At 36.8% G+C, this 18,403-nt stretch overlaps 1 protein-coding gene across 1 annotated transcript in view; it reads left to right on the plus strand.

Moving 5' to 3' along the window:
- LOC128231151 (integrin beta-1-like) overlaps positions 1 to 18,403 on the plus strand; it is a 60,939-nt gene that overhangs the window by 33,445 nt on the left and 9,091 nt on the right. Inside the window, exons 14-21 of the mRNA XM_052943611.1 lie at positions 654 to 717; positions 3,042 to 3,188; positions 6,738 to 6,880; positions 8,103 to 8,242; positions 10,949 to 11,052; positions 11,285 to 11,371; positions 11,866 to 12,022; positions 12,813 to 12,914. Coding sequence (XP_052799571.1) covers positions 654 to 717; positions 3,042 to 3,188; positions 6,738 to 6,880; positions 8,103 to 8,242; positions 10,949 to 11,052; positions 11,285 to 11,371; positions 11,866 to 12,022; positions 12,813 to 12,914 — 944 coding nt within the window. The remainder of the gene's footprint in view (positions 1 to 653; positions 718 to 3,041; positions 3,189 to 6,737; positions 6,881 to 8,102; positions 8,243 to 10,948; positions 11,053 to 11,284; positions 11,372 to 11,865; positions 12,023 to 12,812; positions 12,915 to 18,403) is intronic.

The following is an 18,403-nucleotide window of genomic DNA, read 5'->3' on the forward strand; positions in this document are numbered from 1 at the left end:
GCATATGCAGTGGTTAGCGCAGTAGCGAAGTGGTAAGCGTATTTGTATATGGAGTGGTTAGCGCAGTAGCGCAGTGGTAAGCGCAGTGGTATTTGCTGTTGTTAGCGCAGTAGCACAGTGTTATACTAGTAGTATGCAGTGGTAAGCGCAGTGGTATATGTTAAGCTTCGCCTCGGTCAAAATTGGTGTTCGTTCTAGCGAAACGGCTTCTTACGTCTGTAATAGGACACTTTTTAAGAACACCTCGTACTGTATCTATAACATAGAAATTTGGTGAACAGCAAGTAATCACCAACTATTTCTAGGAAATACTTCTTCGAACGTTTTCCCTCTTATGCATAATGCACCAGTCAATTGTAACCACGGCCACCAGGTCAGGTGAATAGCTGGGACTTTGGCCATCGGTCCAGCCAATCCTGGGTAAAATCCTCGCCAAATGCCCCCGCACCCTGGGATACCTAGGTAAGGCCCCTTCCCAGATATTTTCGGAGCGAAAACAAAACCACCGCATTCACTCTACACTGCGGGGCCACCTGAAAGGTAAACACATGGCCCTTTCCCCCGCTATCCCCCGGACCTTGGGGGTGAGGTTACAATTGACTGGTGCATAATGACACAATTGTTTTAATTATTATTATTATTATTATTTTCAGTTTGGTGAACACCTACGATTTAAGAGAAGGTGTGGTCTGCAGAAACCTCAACGATGGCGACACGGTATGTATCAACATGTATTATTTCTTTCTTTTTTTCTTTCTTTTTAAATCGATTCAAGGAATGTGATTTATATAGACTACATTGATATGATGGGAGTTTTATAAGTGTACTCTAATTTTAGGTTCAGTATCTCATACGAAACAAAGCAAAATATAATAAAGTAATTGGTTTACTACTAAACGATTGTCAGAAATTGTATTCAATGTTCTTTGTTTCATGAACCGTAAAATTTAAAAAAAATCCTATTTTACAAACATATGCTGAAATGTGTCAAACCTGATCATGCCTTATGTGGCTAAAATGTGTCTGACCTAATCACGTTTCGTGTTGCTAAATACCTCTTCATGCTTCAAGTGGCTACAATGTGTCTCACCTGAAAATGGTTCATGTGGGTACAATGTGTCTGACTGATCATGCTTCATGCGGACAAAATGTGTCAAACCTAATCATGCTTCATGTGGATAAAATGTGTCAAACCTAATCATGCTTCATGCGGACAAAATGTGTCAAACCTAATCATGCTTCATGCGGACAAAATGTGTCAAACTAAATCATGCTTTATGCGGCTAAAATGTGTCAAACATAATCATGCTTCATGCGGCTAAAATGTGTCAAACCTTACCATGCTTCATGCGGCTAATATGTGTCAAACCTAATCATGCTCCATGCGGCTCAAATGTGTCAAACATAATCATGCTTCATGCGGCTCAAATGTGACCAACCTTATCGTTCTTCATGCGACTAAAATGTGTCAAACCTAATCATGCTCCATGCGGCTCAAATGTGTCAAACATAATCATGCTTCATGCGGTCAAAATTGGTCAAACTTAATAAAGCTTCATTATGTCTTAAATAAGTCAAACAAAATCATGCGGCCAAATTTCGTCACACTTTGACATGCTTTATGCGGATAAAATGTGTTAAACCTAATCATGCTTTATGCGAATAAAATGTGTCAAACCTAATCATGCTTCATGCGGCCCCAGTGTGTCAAACCTAGCCATGCTTCATGCGGCCAAAATGTGTCAAGCCTAATCATGTTTCATGTGAATAATAAAATTGAAAATAGATTTGTGTCGGAGTTCATCCACAGTTCTCATCCACAGCACACATCCACAGTACACATTCACTGTAAACATTGAAAATAGATTTGTGTCGGAGTTCATCCACATAACACATCCACAGTACACATCCACTGTACACATTAAAAATAGATTTGTGTCGGAACATCCACAGTACACATCCACAATTCACATGCACAGTACACATTGAAAATAGATTTGTGTCGGAGTACATCCACAGTACACATCCATAGTACACATTGAAAATAGATTTGTGTCGGAGTTCATCCACAGTACACATCCATAGTATACATCCACTGTACACATTGAAAATAGACTTGTGTCGGAGTTCATACACGGTGCACATCCACAGTACACATCCACAGTACACATTGAAAATATATTTGTGTCGGAGTTCATCCACGGTACACATCCACAGTACACATCCACAGTACACATTGAAAATAAATTTGTGTCGGAGTACAGCAACAGTACACAGCCACAGTACACAGCCACAGTACACACCCACTGAACGCATTGAAAATACATTTTAAGCTGAGTAAACCCGCATAACATATTGAAAATAGTTGTGTGTCGGAGTACATCCACTGTACATTAAAGATATATCTCAAAAACGAAAAATGTTCTTAATTTAATATGTACAACTTCGATTTTGAATGGTAAACCATAAAGTTTAACGATTTATTTTCAAAAATGTCACTAAAAATAAATGTTTTCAGAAATAATTATGTTATTATATCAAAGAAAAACATCATGAATACCGGTCCATCATGGTATAAGTGTTCTTTACAGGTGTTGTTCAAATTAAGAAATAATTATGTTATTATATCAAAGAAAAACATCATGTATACCGGTCCATCACGGTATAAGTGTTCTTTACAGGTGTTGTTCAAATTAAGAAATAATTATGTTATTATATCAAAGAAAAACATCATGAATACCGGTCCATCATGGTATAAGTGTTCTTTACAGTTGTTGTTCAAATTAAGAAATAATTATGTTATTAAATCAAAGAAAAACATCATGAATACCGGTCCATCACGGTATAAGTGTTCTTTACAGGTGTTGTTCAAATTAAGAAATAATTATGTTATTATATCAAAGAAAAACATCATGAATACCGGTCCATCACGGTATAAGTGTTCTTTACAGGTGTTGTTCAAATTAAGAAATAATTATGCTATTATATCAAAGAAAAACATCATGAATACCGGTCCATCACGGTATAAGTGTTCTTTACAGGTGTTGTTCAATCTAAGAATGACGCTGAAGACTTGTACAGCAGACAAGAATTGGAAGAAGACTTTCAAGGTAGTTCTGGCTGGCCTTCAGGAATCACTCGAGGTCGACGTTACCTACAAATGTGATTGTAACTGCGAACAATCTGAGGTCAGATTTTCTTGTTTTCTTGCGTATTAATTTTCTTTTCTTTACTTAATGCTGCATTCTCACAGATATATCGTTTTCACAACTTTCTTATTTTTTGTTTTGGAAAGAGCAAATTTTTGCGTTAATATCTGCAAACCAATGATAAAAGATTGCTGGCAAAAGATCAGATCGCAGATTTTCATATTTCTGTTCAAAAATTAATGTTATATGGCTTAAACCATTAAAAACGGTTTAAGAAAAAAACATTAAACATCGTTTTTTGTTCTTAAATATAACAATTTGCGATCTAATTCTTTTTCATCATTCTTATTAAACTGGTTTCCATAAGTTTTCGCAAAAATTGTCTAGTTGAAAAATAATAATAATAGAAGTTGTCAAAACGGTATATCTGTGAGAGTGCAGCTTTAAGTATTTAAAAATGAAATTAAACATTGGAAATGATGTTGAATTGCATTGAATTTGACATTGTCGGCGGATAAGAAATATTTATGGAAGCGATTTAATAAGGTATCCTAAGCATCGTGGTTGTAAGACCATAGATGGACAATGGGCCTCAATTTCTCGAATGATCTCAAGCCTAGAAGACTTAAGAAGCTAATTTTATTAAGCCAAATTGCTTACTCAATTTTTATTTTGCTAAATAAGAAAAAAAAAACTTGACAATCTTAAAAATAATTTTATGTAAAAGTCTTAAAGGGACTAGACACCAGATGATACAATTGCAAGAAAAAAAAAACACGTCAAAAACATGCTTAAAATTTATATGGTTTTGTACAACGCATTTAATCTAACTTACTCAGTGTGTGTATACCACGTGATAAATTGCGTACTAAATGCTACGTCGGAAGGAAATATTTTGCTTCGAATGAAGACTTTGAACAAAGATAACTTTCCTATTTTCCCACCATTTTAATGAAACATAGCGCAGTCTACGCCGCTTACGCGTCTGACGTAGCACTGTCAAAACAATATTTTGGAAAAAGGTTTGTCGTGTTTGATGAAAACTAATCACCTTATCAAACTCCGGTCATAAATCGAAGGCGGGACTCTTTAAGCGCCGTAGACTGTCCTTTGTTTCATTTAAAATGGTTTTGTAATAGAAAAGTTATCTTTGATTTAGGGTTCATTTTAAACAAAATGTTGCCTTCTGATGTAGCATGTATGACGTAATTTATCACGTGGTATACACACACTGTTACTGATATATCACATCGCTTACGACTTTTTAATTCTTTGCTGTTTTGCGCATTATTTTCAATTAGAAATTCACTGGATATATCTTTCCACTTAGTCCCTGTAAGCTTAAAAATAGCGTTGGTATACAACATATACAACGAAACAACGTAGACACAGAGCCCGACAGATTAACATCGGTGATGAAATTGACCCAGACCCATGGATTATTTTTTTGAAAGAGGTTAACACTGCGAGTTGACTAAAATGCTTTTCGACAGTTAAGTGTTTGAACTGTAGATATATGTTAATGAATACATTTTAAGATTTTTTTTATTGGGTCACGAGTTTTGCCAATGACATTCCCTGCTCATGAAATGTAGATATACGCAAATGAATACATTTAACACGAGTTTTGCCATGTAAGTGTATGTAGATAAATACATTTTGAGATACATTTTTTGAGTCACGAGTTTTGCCAACATCAATTACGGCTCTTGAAATGTAGTTATATGTAAATATTTACACCTCAACTTCCATTCCTTAAATGAACTGCCTTTCGTCAATTGCGTTCATCAATCGATGAACGCAACATCTTCGGATATGTTCGGATCGCAATTCATCGCATAACAATATACATGAAAATTATTGATCTTGTTATTGTTTGTATTGTGTTAGCAGGTCCCGTAAAATATAAATCACCATTTTAGAAAGTGCTAAGTTATTATATTTTAAACGTTTTGTTGCCCAAAGAGTTTCAATTTTACGTTTAAAAGTGATTTCAAGTGGTTGATCTTTTCTCGCGTTATTGTGACGTCAATTGAAAAAAAAATGTTTCCGGTAGCAGTCGGGTCGTCCTATTTACAGAATGGGTCAGAAAGGATTACTGAAAAGTAATCCGAAATGAAATGAAGTATGCTTTTTAACAAAATAATGAACTATTGGTGTAAATATAAGGAATGCATTGCGGGGTTGATGTCATTATCGGGGATATGAACGCAATTGTGCTGGTCAAAGTACGCGTGGAGTCCTTCGCCCAATTGCGTTCATTTTGAGATACATTTTTTTGAGTCACGAGTTTTGCCAACATCAGTTACGGGTCTTGAAATGTAGATATATGTAAATGAATACATTTTAAGATACATGGTCTTAAGTCACGAGTTTTACCATCTAAATGTATGTAAATGAAAACATTTTGAGATATAGTTTCTTAAGTCACGAGTTTTGCCATCTAAATGTATGTAAATGAAAACATTTTGAGATATAGTTTCTTAAGTCACGAGTTTTGCCATCTAAATGTATGTAAATGAATACATTTTGAGATATGGTTTCTTAATCCACGAGTTTTGCCATCTAAGTGTATGTAAATGAATACATTTTAAGATATATTTTCTTAATCCACGAGTTTTGCCATCTAAATGTATGTAAATGATTACATTTTAAGATATAGTTTCTTGAGTCACGAGTTTTGCCATCTAAATGTAATTAATGCATTTTAAGATATATTTTCTTAAGTCACGAGTTTTGCCATCTAAATGTATGTAAATCAATGCATTTTAAGATATATTTTCTTAAGTCACGAGTTTTGCCATCTAAATGTATGTAAATGAATACATTTTAAGATAAATTTTCTTGAGTCACGAGTTTTGCCATCTAAATGTATGTAAATGAATGCATTTTAAGATATATTTTCTTGAGTCACGAGTTTTGCCATCTAAATGTATGTAAATGAATGCATTTTGAGATATATTTTCTTGAGTCACGAGTTTTGCCATCTAAATGTATGTAAATGAATGCATTTTAAGATATATTTTCTTAAGTCACGAGTTTTGCCATCTAAATGTATGTAAATGAATACATTTTAAGATAAATTTTCTTGAGTCACGAGTTTTGCCATCTAAATGTATGTAAATGAATGCATTTTAAGATATATTTTCTTGAGTCACGAGTTTTGCCATCTAAATGTATGTAAATGAATGCATTTTAAGATATATTTTCTTGAGTCACGAGTTTTGCCATCTAAATGTATGTAAATGAATGCATTTTAAGATATATTTTCTTGAGTCACGAGTTTTGCCATCTATATGTATGTAAATGAATGCATTTTAAGATATATTTTCTTGAGTCACGAGTTTTGCCATCTAAATGTATGTAAATGAATGCATTTTAAGATATATTTTCTTGAGTCACGAGTTTTGTCATCTAAATGTATGTAAATGAATGCATTTTAAGATATATTTTCTTGAGTCACGAGTTTTGCCATCTAAATGTATGTAAATGAATGCATTTTAAGATACATTTTCGTGAAATTTAGGAGCTGGACCTACGGCCTTGAAATGCAGATGTATGATAATGATACATTTTCGTGAAATTTAGGAGCTGGACCAAGAAAAATGTACCCAAGGTAACGGGACTTACGAATGCGGGGTTTGTAAGTGTAGACCGGGACGAAGCGGCGAGTACTGTCAATGTGACAATAAGGAAGGGGATACTGTACAGCAAGAGGCGAAATGTAGAAAGTAACTATATTTGTTTTATGCTTTCTGTGGTGTATAGAGATTTATCAGTGAAATAAAATTGATATTTCACTGTTTCAAACATTGAAATAGCATTTGCATATTTTTCACTGTTTTGAAATTTAAGCCGGCGTTCATTTCCAAATTAAACGTTACCGTGCATAGAGCTTCGACACAATTTTCAAAATAAAGTTACGTTTGCACACAATTTGGTGCGCTTTTCTGTAAAGCTACATTAAACTGTCATTTAAAAATCCTTTTAAGGCATATAATAAAGAGACAAGTTTGTTTTGTTTTCAGTGTAAGATCGCATTATATTTCATCTCGTGAACAACACCAAAACTAAATATTCACTCGTGGCTATACCGCTCGTGAAATGTAGCTTCCGGTGCTCTTTCGTTAAAATATATTACGATCTTACACTGAAAAAAATCATCCTGCATTTATATCTACATAAAAGAAAAAAAATCAAACATGACTTGAATCATAAAATCACATCTACATCTTATATTATGGAACAGTTTGATGACATGAAGTAAACCATTTATGATTAAGAATGGGCGATGTGAGCGTAGCAAATGAACCTTTCTAAATTATTAAGATATTACTTCAGGTCTCTTAATGTATCAAACGTGTATAGATTGGCCATGCACAAGCAGACATAACATTAATCTTTAGCTCAAATAAGATATGTAAACGCACAGAATCATAGACAGTATTTACTGGTTTTTTTTAAAGCTTCACTCTCACAGATTGAAAGTTTTGATAACTTTATGATTTTTGACTTAGAACAAGTCAATGTATGCAAAACCAGTGATATAAGACTGGTGACAAAAAAAAGTAGATCGCATTTTTTTTTTATTTAAGTTCAAAAATTTATGTTTAATGCATTTTTCTTTAACCGTAAGTAACGCTTTTAGCCATAAAACATTATTTTTCGAACGGAAATATGAACATCTGCGATCTGATCTTTTGTCCGCTGTCTTTTACCACTGGTTTGCAGATTTACGCAACAATTTTCTCATTCGAAGACATAAAATAATAAAGTTGTAAAAACGGTAAATCTGTGAGAGTGCAGCTTTAAGCTAAGGTAAAAATATGTCATAGAGACAATAAAGCATTATAAACAAAACGCATCAAAACATAAAAAAATCTAAAAAAATAAAATAAATTATGAAAAAAATAATTATTAGATATTAATATGTTTTCTCTGCATTTTTTCAAGGGACAATGGTACAAAAGTTTGCGAGGACCAAGGTACATGTAAATGTGGCCAGTGTGTGTGCCTGAGGAACTACTTAGGTCCGTATTGTGAATGTAACAACAACATGTGCATCAAGCCAGGAAGCACGGAGAAATGCAGCAGTAAGTGTTAAAGAGGCATTCGTATTTAAAATCAATACATACACATGTAAAACACACGTACATTTTGAGTGATAAACCTTTAACTACTTACTAAATATGCATTTATGTAAAATAATTGGCAACACGATTGTAACCGTATATTTAATAGCTGAAAACTCACAAACATTAAATGACTGGTGGGTGCTAAAAGATTAACAGTGATCAACTATCGTGTTTTCTGCATCTTTCTTTCAAATTAAACACAGCATCTTTCATAAGAAGCATTGCTTTCGATATCTATTCATCCTTTTCGGTAAATTAAAACTATTGTATAAATTGTGGTACATCGTGATTTAGCCATTGGCTTACGATTTTTACTACTTTTTTCCGGTCAATACCATCAGCTCTGAAAACTAGATGTGTTTTCCCTTTATGCTCCATTTTTTGGTCTTCAAGCTGAGCTCTCACAGATTGAACATTTGCCTTTTTTATTTTTGTGCCTTGGAAAGAGCCAATTTTTGCGAAAATACATCGAAACCAGTGATATAAAACTGCTGACTAAAAATCAAGTTTTCATATGTACTTTCAAAAAACCAAGTTTTATGTATTTTTTCTTAAAGGGCTAGTAACGCTTTTAGCCATAAAACATTAATTTCCGAACGGAAATATGAAACACTGCGATCTAATATTTGTCTGCACTCCTATATTACTAGTTTTTAGATATTAACGCAAAAAAACTGGCTCATTCAAATGATAATCTGTAAGAGTGCAACTTTAAAGTGACCACATATTCAAAATCAACACATACACATGTATAACAAACATCAATTTTGACAGATAAACCTTTAACTAAAGCTACTTACTAAATAATGCATTTATGGAAATATTAATTACTGATAACAAGATTGTAACCGTGTATTTAATAGCAGAAAGCGCAAAAATATTAAATGATTGGTGAATGCTAAAAGATTTACTGTAATCTACTATAGTCTCATAAGGTAGAAATACAATGTTTTATTCTCATTTCTTTCAAATAAACTCGGTATCGTTCATAAGAACCATTGTTTCCGACATTAAAACAATATTATTAATTGTGGTAAATCTTATCTGGGAGTAAGAGTGCATCATTAAAGGGAGAGTAAGACAACAAGGCTAGAATATGACACTACTTTGTTCAAGTCAATATCAATACACACACGAAACACCAGCATCATTGAGACACCCAGCAACACATAGGGGGAGTATAAGTATCTTCCGTGGCCGAGAGTGTAAGATAGGTTCATCCCGACCTGAGCGTAGGGTGTTTTGCGGAAACGAGGTTTACCGAGTTTCCGCAAAACACCCTGCGCGAGGGTCGGGATGAACCTATCTTACACGAGCGGCTATGGTAGATGCTTTTTCTCCCACCTCAGTTAAATAAAATTAAGTAAAATATATTTTTTGCTGGAACTCTTTTGTGCTTAGTAAAAATAATTGCGCATGGATATGCGATAATTCGGGGTTGTCATGGATATGCGCGCAGCAATTCAGATAATGTTCAAATCGGTCGTTAAATAGTTCTAAGGAGAGTGAAGCATTATTTCTTGAAAGGTGCGTGATAACTGTTTTATGGTGACATTTGAAGCGAGAAATAATTAATTAGCGTTCTAAATATTACCTCAAGAAAATGTTTCCATAATTCTACAGACGAAAGTCTTTAACAAGGGAGGCAATTACAATGTGGAGACAATTAAAAAGAAGTTCCATACGGGATTTTTATCTCCATCAGAACTTCAGTTAATCAAATCAAAAATTTAATCAAATCACTATTTTCTGCGAAAATACACTTGCGTAAAACATTCATCGAACTTGACCTTGCACAAGCAATTCGAAGTGATAAAACATTAATTAAAACGACGAACATAGTATTTCTTATATACATGATAAGCCACGCCTACTCGACCACGAGTTAGGCTTAAATGTGTAATATCTGCACATCTGTGTAGTATTATGTTATAGAACTTCTACATTTGGTGGTCGATTTCCCTCTCTTCGCAACGCAAAATTATATATTCAAACATACTCAAATTCTATCTTTGGTGGCTATTTTCATTAATTCGCTTTTTTGCTGCGAAATGCAAGAATTCATAGATACTCAAATGGGTCATTGTGAAAATCCACCCCGTGTGAAGAGGAAAATATACGCTAATACGAACACACGCAAAATCGAGGGCGACAAAAATTAAATATTTATTGCGGCGCCGCGGTTTTTCGCCCTTTTCAACACAAATTTACGCAATCAAAATAACTGTTGTTTGTTTGCCTTCTGGTTGACATGCACATGACGTTATAAAAACGTATTATTTCATTGCTTTTTCAAACTTTGAGGCGACGTATCGAAATTGAAAAAAAAATTTTGTCGTCTTTTCTACCTTTTCGCGGATAAGCTTTTTTCAGATATTTGCATTTTCGCCATTAAAACGCGGACACTTGAAATGGCAGTATTCATCCATCATAATAAAATTTATTTCGTTTTCCCGCATCATTACCGATTTAAGGACTTTGGAATTGTTTTTTGGCAGAAAAATGCCCTTTTTGTTAAACTATTTTAGTCAGGGTCCATAATCAATAGTATTTATGTCCTTATCATTAGACATTCCTCATTAAATCATTCACTCAGTTGGCCATTTATTTTAACATTCTAATCAAAGGACCTGGAGTTTAACCTTTAAATGAAACACATTTCAGATCAAGGGCAATGTACTTGCGGAAGATGTCTATGTAAGGAGGATTATGATGGTCAACACTGTGAATGCCCTCCGAAACGCAATTGTAAACATCCGGAAACAGGGGTACGGCTATAATTAGTATTGAATCTCCATAACTTGGTGGTTAAGGGTTTATAGGAATCACTTTGTCCCGTCCGTACGTCCGGCCTCGGACACCTGCACTGGTTTACTTTTTTCCCCTTAACTTCAAATGGTTTTGACTTGAAATTGTATACACATATTGACGGTGTAAAGGAGAAGTATTTTGCATAATAATTTTATTTTGTGTGTGATATTTTTAGAGTTATTTTTTCAGATGGAGTGTAATGGCCATGGAACGTGTAAGTGCGGAAAGTGTGAATGCGAACCCGATTATGAGGGACCAACGTGCGGAGAGTGTCCTGTAAGTGACAAAATACATACGGGCTCAAAAAAGAAAACGCGGATGTGTTTTCTCCGTTTGTTTGCATTGCTGTTATATTGTTTATGAAGGCCATAAAGTAATTAAGTTTGATTACGTAGCTTACTGAGTTAACCTCAATAAATAATGTCATTTGTCAAACTAAGTAAAGTCAAACTTGGTTGGCTCGAACTCGCTTTGCTCAAATTCCTCGTTGGCTCGAACTGGATATAAAAGATAGATTTCTTTAAATTGAAGGCAATAAATAAAGTCATTTGTCAAACTTAGTACAGTCAAACTTCGTTGGCTCGAACTTGCTTTGCTCGAATTCCTCGTTGGCTCGAACTGGATAGCAACTCCGCTTGAGTCGAATTTTCCGTGGTTCGATGTCCATGGGAAGTCGAGTCAAAGGGGTTCATTTTTATGTCAATAACATTTTTATATTTTCAGTAAGTATATTATTTATTATTATTTTAACTGATGATTGGTCAATTCAGAAATGTGAAAGGTGTAGCAAATGCCGGTACAGAGACTGTGTCAAGTGTATCGTAGAAAATGAAAAGCAGACAGCCATGATCAACGAGACAGCTATTCCGCTCGCGTGTCAGTTAAAGTGCACGAATCTTCTAGTCACAATGGTCAACAAATTCAATGGTAGGTTATAACATAATGTCATCTCATCCTTGTGATTTCATGATTTAGACGATAATAGCGCGTGACTATATAAATTGTGGCAATCATTTGCTGATGCGATATTTTGATCGTCTACGCAAAAAGGTAAGTGTTGTTGTTGTTGTTGTTGCTGCTACTGTTGTTTTTGTTGTTGCTGTTGTTATTGTTTTTGTTGTTGTTACTGCTGCTGCTGTTGTTTTTGTTGTTGTTGTTGTGGTTAGTGTTGTTATTGTTGATGGTGTTGTTGCTTTTGTTGTTGCTGCTGTTGTTGTTGTTGTTGTTGCTGCTGCTGCTGTTGTTATTGTTGTTGTTGTCAGATCGCAATGAATTTCTCCGAGTGAGCACCAAAGGTTTTACATTAATTGTTGTTGTTCTCAAAGTGAAATTGATAACGATCGTTTACTTAACAAACATATTTTCCTTTTATCAAATGCTTTGAAAAAATATAAAACGACACTTTATAATATGTACCGTTTGTAATAAAGAGCCTCAAATTATATGCAAATCTTACGTCATTTCGGAGCTGACGACGTTCAAATTGTAGCACAGCCCTTTACACAGTGACGTTTGATTTGTACGAACTAAAATTTCAAAACAAATGTTGAAAGTGAGCCTTGAAATAAACGGGGTGTTTTTAAGTCCGTTCTTTGATCTAATGCCAACTAGCGCCGGGGAAAATGTTGTATTTCCCAAGTCCTTAATTAACAGACTGAAAGCAAATTGAGCTGACGCATGCGTATCACGCTAAACCCTTATCTCCTTCTGATTTAAGATTCCGATCCCTGTGGCTTCATTGAGTCGAAGGAATGTATACGCAACTACTTAGTGGAGTGTTCAAACGATACTGTCCGGCTCAACATCGCCAACCAGAAAGGTAAGTGACCTTATATATCTTTGTTTTGTGTGTATTAATAAAAGGTCGGTGTGTGTGTGTGTATGTGTGCGTGCTTGCGAACGTGCGTGCTGGCGTGCGTGCGTGCGTGCGTGCGTGCGTGCGTGAGTGTGTGTGTGTGTGCTAGCTTATCTATACTCGCACGAGTGCAGTGCACATTCGGCGAGTGTTCCGATTAGATTATTAGTCAATTTGGAGCAAAGTGCACAAACACAATGTTACCCTGATTAGAGCTACCCAGTGTTTATAGCACTGTCACACGAGACGAGACATATTATGTTTAACTCATTTGATTTTAATTATTAAAACTAATTTTCCCTTTTAACCTCTTATGCCAATTTAACTTAAAGAGTTCACCTCGTACCTATAGAGTGTCCCTTTAACCTATACTGCGTCCCTTTAACATATAGTGTGCGTTTTAACCTATATTGTGTCCTTTTTAACGTAAAGTGTGAACTTAAACATATAGTAATCCCCTTTAACTTATAGTGTGCCCTTTTAACCTATATTGGGCCTCTTTAACCTAAAATTCGCCTTATATCCTATATTGGGCCGCTTTGACCTAAAGTGTACCCTTTTAGCCTACATGGCTCCTTTTACCTATAGTGTGCCCCTTTAACCTATATTGGGCCCCTTAAACTTTTGCTCTAGCTCTTTAAGATATAGAATGTCCCTTTAACCTGTAGTGTGCCCCTTTAATCTATATTATAGCCTTTAACCCTAAATGTATTCCTTTAATGTATAGTGTGCCTTTTAAACCTATATTGGACCCTTTAACCTATTCTCTACCCTTTTAAGATATAGTATGTCCCTTTAACCTATAGTGTGCCTTTTTAACCTATATTGTACCCATTCAACCTATTGTGTGAAAGTTTAACCTAAAATGTGCCCTTTAATCTTTAGTATGCCCCTTTAACCCATAGTGTACCCCTTTAAGATATAGTTTTCCCCTTAAACCTTAATGTGTTCCATTAACCTATAATTGTGCCCCTTTGAACTAAAGAATGCCGTTTAAGCTATAGTATGCCCCTTTGACCCATAGGTTGCCCCTTTAACCTAAAGTGCGCCCTTTGAGCTACAGTATGCCACTTTGACCCATAGGTTTCCCCTTTAACCTAAAGTATGCCTATTGAACTTAAAATGTGCCACTTTTACATTAAGTGTGCCCTTTAACCAATATAATGCCACTCTAGCCAATAGTGAGCACTGTTAGTATGCCCGTTTAAACTGTACTTTGTCCCTTTAATCTAAATTGTGCCTCTTTAACCTATAGTGTGCCCTTTTAACCTATTCGTACACACTGATGAGTGGTAAACGGGGCAGTGGCGGGATAGTACCCACTGATTAGAGGTAGACGGGGCAGTGGCGGGATAGTACCGACTGATTAGAGGTAGACGGATCAGTGGCGGGATAGTACCCACTGATTAGAGGTAAACGGGGCAGTGGCGGGATAGTACCCACTGATAAAAGGTAGATGGGACAGTGGCGAGATAGTACCCACTGATAAAAGGTAGATGGGGCAGTGGCGGGATGGTACCCACTGATTAGAGGTAGATGGGGCAGTGGCGAGATAGTACCCACTGATTCAAGGTAGAATGGGCAGTGGCGGGATAGTACCCACTGATTAGAGGTAGATGGGGCAGTGGCGAGATAGTACACACTGATTAAAGGTAGATTGGGCAGTGGCGGGATAGTATCCACTGATTCGAGGTAGATGGGGCAGTGGCGAGATAGTACCCACTGATTCGAGGTAGATGGGACAGTGGCGAGATAGTACCCACTGATTAGAGGTAGATTGGGCAGTGGCGGGATAGTATCCACTGATTAGAGGTAGATTGGGCAGTGGCGTAATAGTTCCCACTGATAAAAGGTAGATGGTGCAGTGGTGGGATAGTACCCACTGATTCGAGGTAGATGGGGCAGTGGCGGGATAGTACACACTGATTAAAGGTAGATTGGGCAGTGGCGGGATAGTATCCACTGATTAGAGGTAGATTGGGCAGTGGCGTAATAGTTCCCACTGATAAAAGGTAGATGGTGCAGTGGTGGGATAGTACCCACTGATAAAAGGTAGATGGTGCAGTGGTGGGATAGTATCCACTGATTAGAGGTAGATGGTGCAGTGGTGGGATAGTTCCCACTGATAAAAGGTAGATGGTGCAGTGGTGGGATAGTACCCACTGATTCGAGGTAGATGGGGCAGTGGTGGGATAGTACCCACTGATTCGAGGTAGATGGGGCAGTGGCGGGATAGTATCCACTGATTAGAGGTAGATTGGGCAGTGGCGGGATAGTATCCACTGATTAGAGGTAGATTGGGCAGTGGCGTAATAGTTCCCACTGATAAAAGGTAGATGGTGCAGTGGTGGGATAGTACCCACTGATAAAAGGTAGATGGGGCAGTGGCGGAATGGTACCCACTATTAAAAGATAGTTAGGGCAGTGGTGGGATAGTACCCACTAATAAGAGGTAGACGGGGCATTGGCGGATACGTTCACACTGATAAGAGGTAATACAGGTTAAAGGGGTAAACTATAGGTTCAAGAGGCAAACTATAGGTATCCGATCCACAGTTCAGGTTAAAGGGACACACTTTAGGTTAAAATGGTACACTTTAAGTTAAAGAGGCGCGTTTTAGGTTAATGTGTACACTATAGTTTGAAGAGAACACTATAGGTTAAAGCGTACACTATAGGTTAAAGGGCACACTATAGGTTAAAGGGCACACTATAGGTTAAAGAAGCACAATATATGTTGAATGAGCCCATTATAGGTAAACGGGGCGCAATATAGGTTAAAGGGGCACTCTTTATGTTAAAGGGAATATCATAGGTTAAAACAGCATACTATAGTTTTGAAAGGCAAACTAAACATAAAAGGGGCACTGTACAAGTTAAAGGAGCACGTTATAGGTTGAAAAGGCACATTTTAGGTTAAAGGGACACTGTAAAAGTTAAAGTAGCAAACTAAAGGTTAAGAAGGCACACTATAGGTTAAAGGAGCACACTTTATGTTAAAGGGACACTCTATAGGTTAAAGGAGCACACTTTAGGTGATAGTAGCACACTTTAGGTTAAAATCACACTTTATGTTAAAGGTGTTGTTCACACAAAAGGTTGAATGGGTACAGTATAGGTTAAAAAGGCCAAAAATAGGTTACTGGAGCACACTATAGGTTAAAGGGACACACTCAATGTTAAAGGAGCACACTATAGATTAAAGGGGCACACTTTAGGTTAAAGGGGCACACTTTAGGTTAAAGGGGCACAATATAGGTTAAAGGGGCACAATATAGATTAAAGGGGCACACTTTAGGTTAAAGGGGCACAATATAGTTTAAAGGGGCACAATATAGGTTAAAGGGGCACACTTTAACGAGTTAAACGATCACATTCTAGGTTAAAAAGGCACAATATAGGTTAAAGGAGCACACTACGGGTTACAGGGGCAAACTTAAACGAGTTAAACGATCACATTCTAGGCTAAAAAGGCACAATATAGGTTAAAGGAGCACACTATGGGTTAAAGGGGCAAACTTAAACGAGTTAAACGATCACATTCTAGGCTTAAAAGGCACAATATAGGTTAAAGAAGCACACTATAGGTTAAAGGGGCACACTATAGGTTAAAGGGGGACATTATAGGTTAAAGGGGCACACTATAGGTTAAAGGGGCACATTATAGGTTAAAGGGGCACAATATAGGTTAAAGGGGGACAATATAGGTCAAATGAGCACACTTTATGTTAAATGGGCACATAAAAGATCAAAGGAGAACAATATAGGTTAAAGGGGCACACTTTAGGTTAAATGGGTACATTATAGGTCAATGGAGCACACTATTGGTTAAAGGGGAATACCATAGGTCAAATGAGCACACTTTAGGTTAAATGGGCACATCATAGGTCAATGGAGCACACTTTTGGTTAAATGGGCACACTATAGGTCAAAGGAGCACACTTTAGGTTAAATGGGTACATTATAGGTCAATGAAGCACACTTTTGGTTAAAGTGGTACACCATAGGTCAAATGAGCACACTTTAGGTTAAATGGGTACATTATAGGTCAAAGGAGCACACTATTAGTTAAAGGGGTACACCATAGGTCAAATGAGCACACTTTATCTTAAATGGGCACATTATAGGTCAAAGGAGCACACTATTGGTTAAAGGGGTACACCATAGGTCAAATGAGCACACTGTTGCTTAAATGGGCACACTATAGGTCAAAGGAGCACGCTTTAGGTTAAATCGGCACATTATAGGTCAAAGGAGCACACTATTAGGTAAAGGGGTACACCATAGGTCAAATGAGCACACTTTAGGTTAAATGGGCACATTATAAGTCAAAGGAGCACACAATCTGTTAAAGGGGTACACTATAGGTTAAAGGGGCACCATATAGGTGAAAAGAGCACATGTTAGGTCAAAGGAGCACAACATAGGTTAAATGAGCACAATATAGGTTAAAGAGGCACACTGTAGGTTAAAGGGGCACACTTTAGGTTAAAGGAGCACACAATCGGTTAAAGGGGGGCACTATAGGTCAAAGGAGCAGACTATAGGTTAAAGGGGCACACATAAGGTTAAAGGAGCACACTGTATGTTAAAAAAGGGGCACACTATAGATTAAATGAGCACACTTTTGGTTATAGGAGCACACATAAGGTTAAAGGGGCACACTTTATGCTAAAGGGGCACACTATCGGTTCAAGGGGCACACTTTATGTTAAAGGGGCACACTATAGGTAAAAGGGGCACACTTAAACGAGTAAAACGATCACATTATTGGTTAAACAGGCACTCTATAGAATAAAGGAGCACACTTTATGTTAAATGGGCACATTTTACGTTAAGAAGGCACACTACAGGTCAAAGGAACACAATATAGGTTAAAGGAAGGAGCACACTTTAGGTCAAAGGAACACAATATAGGATAAAGGAGCACACTTATGGTTACAGGGGTCACTATAGGTTGAAGGGGGCACGATTTAGATTTAATGGCCATAGTTTATTTTAAAGGAGCATACCCCAAAGCTCCGTTTCCCTCTTATCAGTGTATACGTCTCCCGCCAAATTTTCTGTTTACCTCCTTTTAGTGTGTACGTATCCCGCCAATGCTCCATTCACTTCTTTTCAATGTGTAAGTCTCTCGCCAATGCTACGTTTACTCTTATCAGTGTGTACAAATTGCGCCACGTCTCCCGCCAATGCTCCGTTGACCTCTAGTCAGTGTGTACGTCTCCCGCCATTTCTCCGTTCACCACTTTTCAGTGTGTAACTCTCCAGCCAGTACTTCGTTCCCCTACTTTTAGTGTGTACCTCTCCCGCAAATGCTCCATTTACCCTTTTTCAGTGTGTACGTACCCCGCCTATACTCCGTTACCTCTTTTAAGTGTGTACGTCTCCCGTCAATGCTACGTTTACCTCTAATCAGTGTTCCTCTCCCGCCAATGCCCAGTTCCCCTCTA

The sequence above is a fragment of the Mya arenaria genome, chromosome 1 (assembly GCF_026914265.1).
Source record: "Mya arenaria isolate MELC-2E11 chromosome 1, ASM2691426v1".
NCBI lineage: Eukaryota > Metazoa > Mollusca > Bivalvia > Myida > Myidae > Mya > Mya arenaria.